This window comes from Rosa chinensis, chromosome 5 (genome assembly GCF_002994745.2).
Source record: "Rosa chinensis cultivar Old Blush chromosome 5, RchiOBHm-V2, whole genome shotgun sequence".
Taxonomy (NCBI): Eukaryota; Viridiplantae; Streptophyta; class Magnoliopsida; order Rosales; family Rosaceae; genus Rosa; species Rosa chinensis.
The window spans coordinates 7,524,825-7,537,576 of NC_037092.1; the positions used below are offsets into that span (position 1 = coordinate 7,524,825).

General features: G+C 38.1%; 1 protein-coding gene across 2 annotated transcripts; it reads right to left on the bottom strand.

Annotated features, from left to right (window-relative positions):
• Window positions 1-4,445: 4,445 nt before the first annotated feature.
• On the bottom strand, window positions 4,446-9,425 carry LOC112166295 (probable LRR receptor-like serine/threonine-protein kinase At3g47570). 2 transcript variants are annotated; one of them, XM_040519751.1, is made up of 5 exons: window positions 8,532-9,425; window positions 8,362-8,433; window positions 7,986-8,273; window positions 5,038-5,254; window positions 4,446-4,948 (listed from the first exon to the last, which is right to left on the bottom strand). In XM_040519751.1, the coding sequence occupies exons 1-4, from the start codon at window positions 9,181-9,183 to the stop codon at window positions 5,196-5,198; spliced, it is 1,071 nt and encodes a 356-aa protein (XP_040375685.1). In that variant the 5' UTR covers window positions 9,184-9,425; the 3' UTR covers window positions 4,446-4,948; window positions 5,038-5,195. The 2 variants fall into 2 exon arrangements, with proteins under 2 accessions (XP_040375685.1, XP_024158863.2); XM_024303095.2 differs by lacking the exons at window positions 7,986-8,273; window positions 8,362-8,433; window positions 8,532-9,425 and adding an exon at window positions 6,144-7,898 and having other exon boundaries at window positions 5,038-5,466.
• Window positions 9,426-12,752: the final 3,327 nt, after the last annotated feature.

Here is a 12,752-nt window from a genome sequence, read left to right on the forward strand (position 1 = left end):
TCATATTTAAGGGCCACTTGAGTACCCCTATTGTCAGAGTTGAGGTCTACGGGGGTTGAGTTATCGGTTGATGAGATTGGTACTCTGGTGGCTAGTTTTCATGTGAGACCAGTATTCATTGATAAAATACGGGAAAACCAGCCTCTTGATCCAAGAATTGAAGGGATTAAAGAAGGTGTTCGTGGTGGTTGGCAACTTGAGTTTTCTATTCGAAGAGATGGGACATTGATGTTTGGGAAGAGACTTTGTGTTCCTAACGTTGAAGCACTTAAACGAGAAATACTTGATGAAGCTCATACCTCTGCGTATGCCCTGCATCCTGGTGGTACAAAAATGTATCGGACTCTTAAAGAGTAATATTGGTGGCCAAATATGAAAAGAGAAATTGCAACTTTTGTGAGTAAATGCCTTGTGTGCCAGCAAGTGAAAGCGGAAAGGCAAAAACCGTCGGGGTTGTTGCAACCTTTGCCAATTCCGGAATGGAAATGGGATCATCTCACCATGGATTTTATTTACAAGTTACCTCGTACGCAGGATGGTAATGATGGTATTTGGGTGATTGTAGATCGACTCACCAAATCAGCTCATTTTCTGGCGGTTAAAGAAACCTTTAGTTTGGATAAACTGGCAAAGTTGTATGTGGACGAAATTGTAAAGCTTCATGGTGTTCCCGAGTCCATTGTTTCTGATCGTGATGCTCGATTCACATCAAAGTTTTGGAGGAAGGTTCACAAATTTATGGGAACAGAATTACAATTTAGCACTGCTTTCCATCCTCAAACTGATGGACAATCTGAGCGGACTATACAGACTTTGGAAGATATGTTGAGGGCTTGTTCTCTACAATTTAAAGGAAGTTGGGATAAGCACTTGGCTTTGATGGAGTTTGCATATAACAACAGTTACCATTCAAGTATTGGTATGGCTCCCTAGGAAGCTTTGTATGGGAAACAGTGTAGGACCCCCTTGTGTTGGGATGAAGTGGGAGAAAGACAACTTATTGGTCCTGAGATTATTGAAATCACAACAGATAAAATTAAAGTGATCAGAGAGAGACTTAAGACGGCCCAAAGCAGACAGAAGAGCTACGCAGATAAACACAGGAAGCATCTTGAATTTCAAGTTGGTGATTGGGTATTTCTGAAGTTATCTCCTTGGAAGGGTGTGGTAAGGTTTGGTAAACGAGGGAAACTAAGTCCGAGATATATTGGTCCCTATGAGATTGTGGAACGAATTGGTCTTGTTGCTTATCGCTTGGCTTTACCTCCACAACTATCTCAAGTACATGATGTTTTCCATGTCTCCATGCTTCGCAAGTACATCACTGATCCTTCACATGTGTTACCAGCTCAACCCATTACACTTACAGAAGATTTAACATATGAAGAAGAACCAGTACAGGTCCTTGATCATCGTGAGCAAGTACTTCGAAGTAAGATTATATCTTTGGTTAAGGTATTATGGAGGAATCACCTGATTGAAGAAGCTACTTGGGAACCAGAGGATCAAATGAGGCAACAGTATCCACATCTTTTTCCTTGACAGGTAAAATTTCGAGGACGAAATTTTATAAGGAGGGGAGATTGTAATGCCTCGTACCTTAAAGTCTTTATTAGTTACTTTTTACCGTGGTTGACCGAGGAGTGACTTTTTCTTTAGTCCGGTAAATTAGAAAATTTATTTGAGATTTTAAGGAATTATAGAATTAATCCCAAATTAAAGTGTGGGAGTTTTATAACAATTTGTGAATAACGGATGCTTATTCCGAGGGAAATGAGTTGTTTTTGAGAGTATTTCCTTATTATGGTTAATTATATCCATGCAATTGTGACAGGACGTACTGAGCCCTCGAGCGAGGAGGACACAGGCAGGCAGCAGGGTTAGCTGCGAGATTCACTTGTGAGTGGACCTTTATTTTTATTTAAATAATGCATGCAGCATGGTATTAAGTTTTGAAATGTGATTTTATGGAAAGAAAAGGATTAAAAAGGAAACAGTTGACAAGGAGGCCAGTTTGGCGCATGCGTATCTTACCTAGTTGGCAGACCCTTCTAGGTAATAGTCTGGTTGGCAGTCCCTTCCAGACTATAGCTCGGTTGGCAGTCCCATCCGATGCGTCATTTGGTTGGCAGTCCCTTCCAGATGACTTGAGGTAGTTAGTCGGCAGTCCCATCTACTACATGTGGCTAGTTGGCAGTCCCAACTAATCACCGCCTCCTACTCCGGTTGGCAGTCCCTCCCGATGCGTCATCGGGTGGCAGTCCCTCCCCGATGGCATGAGATGCCTAGGAAGTAGTCCTTCCTAGCCATCAAATGAGTTTCATGGAAAAAGGATTGAGTTGGAACTTCATAGGGTTCAGCTGCATGATGGTTTTGTTAAAAAGAGAAATGGGGAAGCATACCATAAATTGTTTTGATTCTAGTTTCGGTTTTGTCCACTCACTCTAATGGATTTTATATGTTTTCCCCTGGGCCCTTCGTTTTCAAATGCCCAGATTTCAGATTAGCAGAGATTGCGTCCAGGCTCAAGGACTTTGGGAATCAGCGCTTCCGTTTTTGTCCGTAGGTTATTACTTAACCTACCTTGTATGATATCGGCTTAGTTTTAGTGTTGCTCTGATAAGCCTTTTCTTTTGATTTTGATGGATGTTGTTGTTCGGATTGTGGTTGCTTACGGAGGTTATATTGGGATTTGAACTTTCCGGATGTAATATATGTGCTTGGATTGTAAATATGATATTGTAGGTTGAGTAGAAGTTAATGTTGTAATCATATCCAGGTTTGTGAAATTTTTGGGTAGCCCATATTTAGGGGAGGTTCTGCCGAATTTTTTGTAGGATTTCGCTTAATGTGGGCCCCGCAGGCTCGTATCCAGGTAATTGGGGTGATTCCTGGGTCGGGTCCTGTCATGTCACACCTAGATTGGGAAGGCACCTAAGCCGTGGAATCCTCCTCCTGCAGGTTGGCTTAATGTGAATATCGATGGTGCCTTTGATCAAGGCACACGTCGGGGAGGGTTAGGGATAGTAGTACAAGATGCAGATAGCACAGTGGTGGCAGGTGCTTGCGGTCAGTGTTCTGATGTGTTGCAGCCACTTGTGGTGGAGGCCTTGGCAAGCAGATTAGCTTGCAAGCTAGTGGAGGAGAATTCTCTACCTCCAGTTATTTTTGAATCAGACTGCCTGCAGTTGGTTCAAGCTATCCAAACTGATGGAGATGATACCTCGCAGTTGGGTAGAATTGTTGATGACATTTCTTTGTCTCTTGCTTATTTAGCTGGTTCTTTTTTCTCTCATGTTTATAGAGAATCAAATATGCTAGCTCACAAGCTAGCTAAGTATGCTTTGGTTTCAGGATTGCAGATTTCTTGGAGTGGGCATGTCCCTCCTAGACTTGTAACAAAAGCATCCTTAGCTCACAAGCTGGCTAAGTATGCTTTGCTAGCTAAGTATGCTAGCAAAATATTTTGTAACAATTAGTACTTCTCAATGAAATATGACGTCCTCTCTTTCAAAAAAAAATGTACTGTTTTTGGATAATCAGTTACATTATTTTTGTAATTTTGGCTTCTACATCATCTTTTTTCCTTTTCTTTTTCTTTTTGGGGTTCCTATTTCATTATACACTTGAATTCAGAAATATGTATATATAAGAAAATTCAGACAAAACATAATAATGTTGGATCAGAAACACTGCGACAAGCAAACAAAACCCGCAGCATCGTGCGGGCTATCTTGCTAGTGAAAATCAAAGGCTGGTAATCAACAGCTCTTTAATTACCCATCAAGTAAAAGTCACGCCTGCAATAATTAACCTTAGAAAGAAAAAATTACAGGCAGCAGGTCATAAAATATGGAGGCCTGGTGGTAATGGTCTTCACCCTTTGCAACCCTTTATCTTTACTGAGAATGTTCAAAGCCAGAAATCGTACAGCTTCTACTGTAGCTAAAACTAAAAGACCGATCAGGTTACTTTCTATTTTAAACACCCCCACCCCACAAAACCATGCAAAAAATATATATATATATATATATATATAATAATAATAATAATAATAATTTATTATTATTATTATTATTACAGCAGGTCACACAAATTGCAGGAGTAATATTCAAAGCCCAAAAACCACACAGCTTCGAAGTTCTAACCTTATACAGTAATGAACTTTGAATGTTTGCCAAGAAAGGAAGCTTTGAATTGAGAAGCCAGCTACGTGCCCAAGCGGCAAGAGACAATAATGAAGAGGAGTCCGTTGTGGTTTGACCATCTCATACACAAGTAAGCTTTGATTTTGTGTTTGATTTCATTGCATCTACTATTGTCCTTAGAATAGACCTAGCTCAATGACAATCAGTCTAATACTAGATATGCACATACTAATAGAAGTCTCGGGATATTTTCACATTCTGAAGAGTCGAGATTTAGTGTAAGAAAGCTGGGTTAAATGTTACACAAACATGAGCAGAATCGCACAATCATACTATTAAATCATTAAGGACCGAATCAAATGCCAAACCTACAAAATATACTATATAGATACCGAATATATGTATCTATTCATCAAAGGTCTATTGAACAAGAGGATCGGTTCGTCACCACACCTCCTTCACATACTCGATCTTGATTTTGTTCAGCGTGGCTACAGCCTCTTGCATAGTTATCCTCTCTTTTGGTGACTCTACACAACAAGCAACACCTAATCTCATAATGGATGAGAAGCAAACATTATAGCTCACAAATTTAGGATCTTTCTGTGTCCCAAGTAAATTAGTATCAACAACTTCAACTATTGCATCTGCAAATAGTGAATTTGCAACCCATTGCTTTAAACTCATTTCCCCAACGAACATCTCATCAGTTGGCTTCCTTCTTGTGAATGTTTCCATCAATACAATGCCAAAACTATACACATCCCCTCTTCTAGTGACAATCCCTTCCGTTCCGTACTCTGCAATATATGATAAAACAGGTTCTTAAGGACAACAACATTAATCATAATATACATAGTTGAAACATATACTAGCAATAGTACATCACCTGGAGCCATATACCCAATTGTCGCTAGCGTCATTGTTTGAGTCATAGAATCTCCTCCGCCTAATAGTTTTGCTATGCCAAAGTCAGCAACATGTGCAACCATATCATCATCTAGTAATATGTTGCTGGGCTTCAAGTCACAATGGACAATAGGTGTTTCATAATCGTGATGAAGATACTCCAAAGCTGATGCAACATTTATCATTATATCCAACCTCTGCAGCATGTTCAAAGAATAGTTCTGTGAATATAACCACTTCTCCAGGTTCCCATTAGGCATGTAATTCAGTATAAGAGCTTTGAAATCATTTTGATTGCAGCAGCTGATGACTTTGATAAGATTTCGGTGACGAATATTGCTTAGCATGTCACATTCAACATCAAAACTTGTGAAAGCCCCTTTTGTTTCTAAATTAAAAACCTTTATGGTGTGGAAGTAAAGCCACTTGTGCATCTTACTTCATGCTTAAGTTCTTGATAAGCATGATCTTCTTGATTAGTCAAAAATGGAGGCTTGCTTCATGCTTAAGTTCTTGATAAGCATGGTGTTTTTGATAAGTCAAAGATTGTGACTTACTTCATGCTTAAGTTGTTGATAGGTCAAAGATTGTGACATAGGTCAAAGATTGTGACTTACTTCATACTTAAGTTGTTGATAGGTCAAAGTTTGTGGCTTACTTTCCAACATATGATAGTTGTAAAGATTGCATTTACAACTCATACATAGCTAAGTTTCTTAAGCTTTAAGAAGCTAGTTGTAACCTCCTCTATCTAGTATAAATAGAGGTCTTGAGTTATAGAGTTGTAATCCCATGTGGTGGTGAGTGAAAACAAAGAGAGAGAGAGGGAGTGGAGTTTAGAGAGAAAATGGAGATTTCTCCTAAAACTCAAGTGTCTTTCCTTTGTTAGTGTGTATTTCCTCCTGTTATAAGAGAGAGGGTATTCTCAATTGTTACTCTCCTTATTGCAGAAGAGAAATTGTTGTATCCTTTTGCTATAGTGAAATCCTTCTACAATTTGCCTATCATCTTGTGCTTCACTCATTTTCATAGTTTCTACTTCAGTTGTAATTGGGTGCCCCATTCCACAACGTTCCTAACATATGGCCACATCTACCCCATCTGAAAATGTTCCTTTATAAACTGAGCCAAAACTGCCAGTGCCAAGTAAGTTGCTCACATTGAATCCATTTGTTGCACTTAGAAGCTCTTGGTATGAAACTCTTCTGTACAGAGGTTGAGGCAAGTAGGTAGTCTCTATTGTAGCTTCCACATTCTTTTTTCTGCGTAACATCACCAACCAAATTATGGAGATCACAAGAAGCATTGCTGACAAGATCCCTGGAATAACATATTTCAAGCTAGATGTACCACTTTTCCTTTTGCATGGTTGAACATGAAATCGGGATACACCACAGAGTCCACGGTTTGAAACAAACGATTGAGCAGACAAGTTTGTGAAAGGTCCGCCTGTTGGAATTTCTCCTTGGAGTTTGTTGAAAGACAAGTTCAGATACTTGAGATATGAGAGTGCTTCTAGAGACTTTGGAATCATTCCAGATAGATTGTTCTGGGATAAATCCAAGCGTTCTAAGCTTAGCAAGTTTCCAAAGGAACTAGGAATAGGGCCTTCTAAATTATTACTTGCCAAGGACAGATTGACCAAATTTTGTAGACTCTGAATACTGCTTAGTATGCTGCCAGACAGTTGGTTGTTTGATAAATCTACATCGATGACAACTTTCAAATTACCAAAACCTTCTGAGAGAGGCCCAACTAGAGTTGGATGAAAGGTTTATGTGCAAGATATCTGAAAGCCCCCACAAGGTAGATGGTATTGTGGATGTTAACAAATTGGACTGTAAGAATAGACCTCTTAGAGCTGCATTTAGATCACCCAAGCAGGCAGGTATGGCACCAGTAAGTTGATTCCCATACAGACTTAACTCATTTAGATGGATTAGTTGACAAAGTTCATCCGGAATGAATGTGTCCTTGCAATTTATTAGCATGCACATCCAAAATTTGGACATTCTGTAATCTTCCCATTGAAGTTGGAACTGGTCCACTCAGTTTATTTTCCGCAAGGTCTAAGAGTGTTAAGTTGCTCAAGTTGCCTATATCATTGGGGATGTTACCTCTCATGTTGCAGTCACCTAAATAAATGAATTCAAGTGATGCTGAGAGATTACTAAAGGAAACCGAAAGCTTGGCATTTAAAAGATTGTGTGACAAGGCTAATGTGCTCAGATCTTTAAGATTTGCCAAACAAGAGAAAAAATTTACTTCTGGAATAGAAGTATCAATGGTCAAATTATTCTGGTGTAAGGCAAGCCGATAAAGGTTTGCTAAGGCACAGAGCTCACTAGGAATAAAGCCGGAAAATAAGTTTTGGCCAAGCTCTAGCCTTATGAGCTGAGAAGCATTGGAGATGGATTTAGGGAGTACTCCACTGAGCTTATTTCCTCCTATGAAGAAAAATTGGAGGTTTGGAAGCCCAAGGCCTATGTTTGCTGGAAGGGTGCCTGAGAGCTGATTGTCGTGAAGATCTATCAATGTTATTGTGGAAATATTGAAGATCGAGGATGAGATGAGACCACTGAGATTATTAATTCCGAGACACAATCTCTCTAAACTTGGAAGATGACCAATTTCATGTGGTATAGTCCCAGCCAAAATTAATATCAACACCTTAATTGTCATTCAAATATTTCATTGGCTTATAGATGTTCCAAATCCTCTGTGCTATATATTGTATTTTCATTTCTTCGTTTCTTCACATAATTATAATCTGTTTATCTGTTCACTTGTTAATTAAAAACTTACCAACCTGTTTTGACCAATTAAAAGATTATTCAGTTTACCCATATTGATGTACTTAAGAAATAAAAACATGATAGGAATAATATAAGTGTTTATATATATGCAGTTGACATTATGGTGGAATACCTGTCAAATAGTTCCAGCCAAGGTCAATCATCCTTATCTGGGTTAAGTTGCCAATATTGGATGGAATTGGACCATCAATCTGGTTCTGAGCCAAATCCAACTGTTGAATGCTCGGAAGATGTTGATATGTATTCTCTGGAAGACTACCATTCAAACTGTTTCTATAGGAAGTCATAGTAATCAAAGAAGACATGTTGAAGACAGCGAGAGGAACATGCCCTTCTAATGCATTGAACTGCACAAACAACCTCTCCAGTTGATTCAAGGCTCCAATCTCGTTTGGAATTTCTGAAAAATCAACACGTATATATATTAACCTCGATCACCTACAAGTTGTGTGATCAATAAAACTCCGTATTATCCATCTGCATCATACCTTTGAAATTTTTTCTATCAAGGTATATCTCCTTCAACTGTGTTAGGTTTCCAATTTCTCTTGGTATGCTACCTGTTAATAATTTCTATTGGTGTTAGAGTATACATAAAACATACATACATATAATGAACCAAACTAATTAACTTTGATGGTTAAATATTCTTTTTTACCTGATAGCTGGTTATAGCTCAGGTTGATTACTTGGAGAGCTGTTAAGTTGAAGATGGCAGCAGGTATGGAGCCTGAAAATCGATTACCATACAAATCGAAGGTTTCAAGTTTGGATAAGGACCCAAACCATGATGGAATGGCTCCCATAAAATTGTTGAATCTGAAACTGATGAGCTTCAATCGGCGCAAACGACCCAATTCCAAAGGCAAGGTACCATGAAAACTGTTATTTCTCAAGCTTAGCGCAACAAGGAACGATAGGTTACCGAGCTCCGGAGGAATGGTGCTCGTGAGTCCCATATAAGAGAGGTTCAAAACTGCCACTCTAAAGTGGCGTGCACCACAAGAAACACCAACCCAGTTGCAAACAGGGGTGGTGGTTGACCAGTTGGTGGAGATCATGTTATGAGGATCACTGGTGATATGAGCTTTGAGAGCAAGAAGAGCAGACTCATCTGTAGTGAGATTACTGTTGGTTAGTGCTGCTGCCATAGTTAAGCAGCTAGCCGCGGCCAGGAAGAACCAAGTAATTCTCTCCATTGTTGGGATATATGTTGCCGGAACGGAGATGGATATGTGCAGAACGTGTGGAGGTTTTAATTGAATCTGAGAAGCTAGAGTTACAAGAGGAACTGGCTTGACAGTTGACATATATAGTTGAATACACAAATACACAGAGAACTACTAACTAAGAGGGCACACTACAGAACTACTAATTAAGAGGGCTTGGCTGAGCCTGAGCTGTCTGCCCCGACTTTTTGTCATATCAGAATCCACAAGATGGCGAAAAGCTTGATCAGTACACGTACACATACGTCATTTAATACATCACTGATGAGGAAATGAGGTTCAAAATGTGTGGAATTGTTAGTAATTAAATGGATCAATGGAGATGCAATGTAACTGTGGTACATAAATGTTTTCTGACTATTCGGTCAGCTAATTCAAGCTGGTACATTAAAAAAGAAAGATCGCTGGCCGCTATTATATCATGTACATAAAGAATTGAGATTGAAAATTTAGTTGTGATTAATTTCTGAATGCAGAAGTGATTTGCAGTATAATATATTGCTAGCTGTTAATACAAACCTCCTTTAGGCTACAACTATGCATAGAAGGTATACTTGTTTGAAGTTCAATACAGAAACTGTTCGCACACTCTTCAGTGTCCTTCCAAAAACTTCTTCTTGAGAGGTTCAAGGTTGCAACTCTAAAGTGGCGAGCACAACAAGTAATGCGAAGCCACTTGCAAACGGGGCTAGTGGTTGACCACTTGGTCAAGATCATGTTTTAGTTTGAAATTAAGAAGAGCAAACTGGTAAGTTGTGAGATTGTTCTTTTGTGCTGCCATGGTCAAGTTTGGTATACAAGAGTGTACCAGCAGCAACGTTATCGACAAGAGCAACTGACTTCTCTCCATTGTATGCAAATATGGATTGCTGAGGCTGAAATCCTACAACAAAAACAAAAAAAAATTGATCCATGCGTAGACAGCGTCATGACTCATGATCATTCAATCATTAATGTAAGTACCATATTCTTGATAATGTCTTGGTAAGTAATTGACTATAAGAATGTGTGCCTCTAACATGTTTGTTGTATACTTTTTGCCTTCTTGCAGCTATATATGACTTATTCTGTGCTGATTAATTCAACTTCTCTAACTCACAAGTCATCCAAAGAGTAGTTGGTTCTTTAACAGATTGGTGATCAGCTAAGCTCCTTCAGGTGTAAACCCTTTTGTATTTTATGGCCAAACATGTCCAAAACCTTGTGGATGGATTTAGGAGAGTTGCTCTCTAATGTGAATGGTTTTCATAGTAGACTTTCTCCTTCATCAAAAGGCTTTGCTTTTATTTTGACTGGCATTCTTGAAAAGAGTTTCCAATCTTATGATATGCATATAGGACCTTTTGGCATATTCTGGGTTTTGGGTAATGCTTAAATTGAGCCATGCATGAAGCCAGAAATGAAAATCAGTGGTTAGTAAATCAACATTTTTTACCCCATCAAGTTAAAGTAACAGCCTCAGATATTTACCCCCCAAAGCAAGTTACACTTACACACAGCTTCTGATGGGGGCACGTGGTGCTGTCTAGACCATGAGTTTAAGCTACTGTACAAGCACTATAGCAGTAGCGGAGGCCTGCAGAGTTCAGAAATAGACCAGCCAGGCTATCCATTTTCCAGTTTGACCAAAACTCAGATACGCTGTTCAATCGTTGACCACCGACGGTGCTATACCCTAAAATAACGCACTTTCTTAAGAACCCTGATAATATTAATGGGAATTTTACGTTCTAATTTACAAAGATAAAACCGGTAAATTTTCTATTTGGCGCAATCATAACATGATTAAATTTTCATTTGTTAATCACTGTTAATCATCCTTATATTACTGTTTTAAAAAGGAAATGTATAATAAGTAATTGAAAAATCATTTCCCTGCAGAATAGTGGTCAAAACAGTGCTTTATAGATAGACATTAGACCAAAGGCAGTCCTAGACAGAATGATTAGGCACATCCTTTTCACACCTTGGCTGAATGGCCAAGGCTGGTTGCAAAAGAAGATGTTCAGATCCTCAGCTGTAGAAAGTTGAATTTATGCCTTTTGTAGGTAAATTTGAAACAATATTTTTTGCATTCCGAAATGATTTTTAATGATAATTTTTTCTAGTGTGTACATAACTCTTTTTTTGTAAATTATAAATTTTGAGTTCGATTTGCATTCTCGTAATCGTTTATAACGATGCTTATTCGTTCTGATGAGCAATAATCTAAAGTAATGAGACTAGTATTATAATTGGCAACTTTTTTCTTTCGGCTAATGAGTAAGTTAAGGGGAAATGATTAGGGTAATGTGAATAAGAAAATGCAGAAGTTGATAGATGGGTCAAGGAAGAATAGAATACAGAAGTTTATACAGATGGTCAACATATTGAAGTCGTTGAAGACTGCGAAAAGGACAATGTTACCTTCAAAAAACTAATAACATGAAGAGGGTGAGCTTTCAACTTTGTGACTCACTCTTCTCTCATTATTCTTCTTTCAAATTCTTTTTTTATATTGGTTCCTTCTCAGATGTGCCATTTTACTAATTTGATCGAGTTATTTAAAAAACCAGCAACTGTCAAGTTCATGCCAGACTTGGTGGCATAAATATGGAGCTCAACTGCCTAAAACCCCACCCTGTTGATATTGGAATTGGACCACAAAGTTTGTACTTGATCAAGCTATCCTGTAATTCTCATTGTCGGATAAACTTGGATATCAAGTGATCTATGCATTTTTGTTAATTTTAACCTAGTTTGAAAGTATTGGAAAATGACCGGTTGATTTTGTTCTGTAAGTGCACCGAAAAATATAGGAGGGTTTCACTCTCTTTCGGATATAATGATTCTTTTTCTTTCTTGTTCAAGGTATGCGTTATGTCTGAACTAATGTGAGTGTAATTCATTAGCGCACAATCAACTAAAATTATGTTTTATTATCAACTTGTCTTTGTCATGAAAACTCTTAATTTACTTGTGTCTTTGTAATGTGTTGGGAAAAATTATGAGGAGTTTGTCGATCTCTTTCGAATATAATTATTATCTTTCTTCCTTAATCAAGATAGGCATTTTGCCTAACAAAAACAAACATTATGTGATTTATTATCGCACAATCAACTTGGGTTCAATTTTATTGTCAACCTTGTCCTTATTATGAAAGTTCTTATTAGTTTACTAGTGTATGCCAAGAAATATCAAGAAAGTCTATTTCGGATGTAAATATTATCTTTTTTAATGATCAAAGTCAAAAGTGTTTTACCGAAATTGACAATGTGTGATTTATTATAACCGCAAAATCAACTAAAATGTTATATATTGACTTATGTTTGATAGTTTAGCCGTGTCTTTACTAATGCATCTGAAAAGTTTAAGAGGATCTTTCTCTTATATGCTTATTCTTATCAAGAGGTAATGTAATTCAACTATTTTTCAGAATTGCAGAATCATAATCATCATAACGGAAAAAGACGGGAAAAATAAAATGACATTATGAACATTTGCTCTGTTCATGAGTAGAAAATTAGGAAAAAAGGAAGAGACCAGAGAAAGTAGAGAATCGGGCAAGGCAAAATGGACGACGTCGGCGGACAAGGGCACACTCGTAATTTCAGACAAGAACAGGGTCCCTTTTTTTGGAGTAGTAGGAGCAAAAACTGAAAAAGAAGAGC

Coding starts and splice junctions, on each gene's coding strand:
- LOC112166295 (XM_024303095.2), bottom strand. CDS start 6,591: ATGATTCCAAAGTCTCTAGAAGCACTCTCATATCTCAAGTATCTGAAC. Junction 5,467..6,143: donor TTCAGATGGGGTAGATGTGG/CCATATGTTAGG, acceptor TTTACTTCCACA/CCATAAAGGTTTTTAATTTA. Junction 4,949..5,037: donor AATTGGGTATATGGCTCCAG/GTGATGTACTAT, acceptor CATATATTGCAG/AGTACGGAACGGAAGGGATT.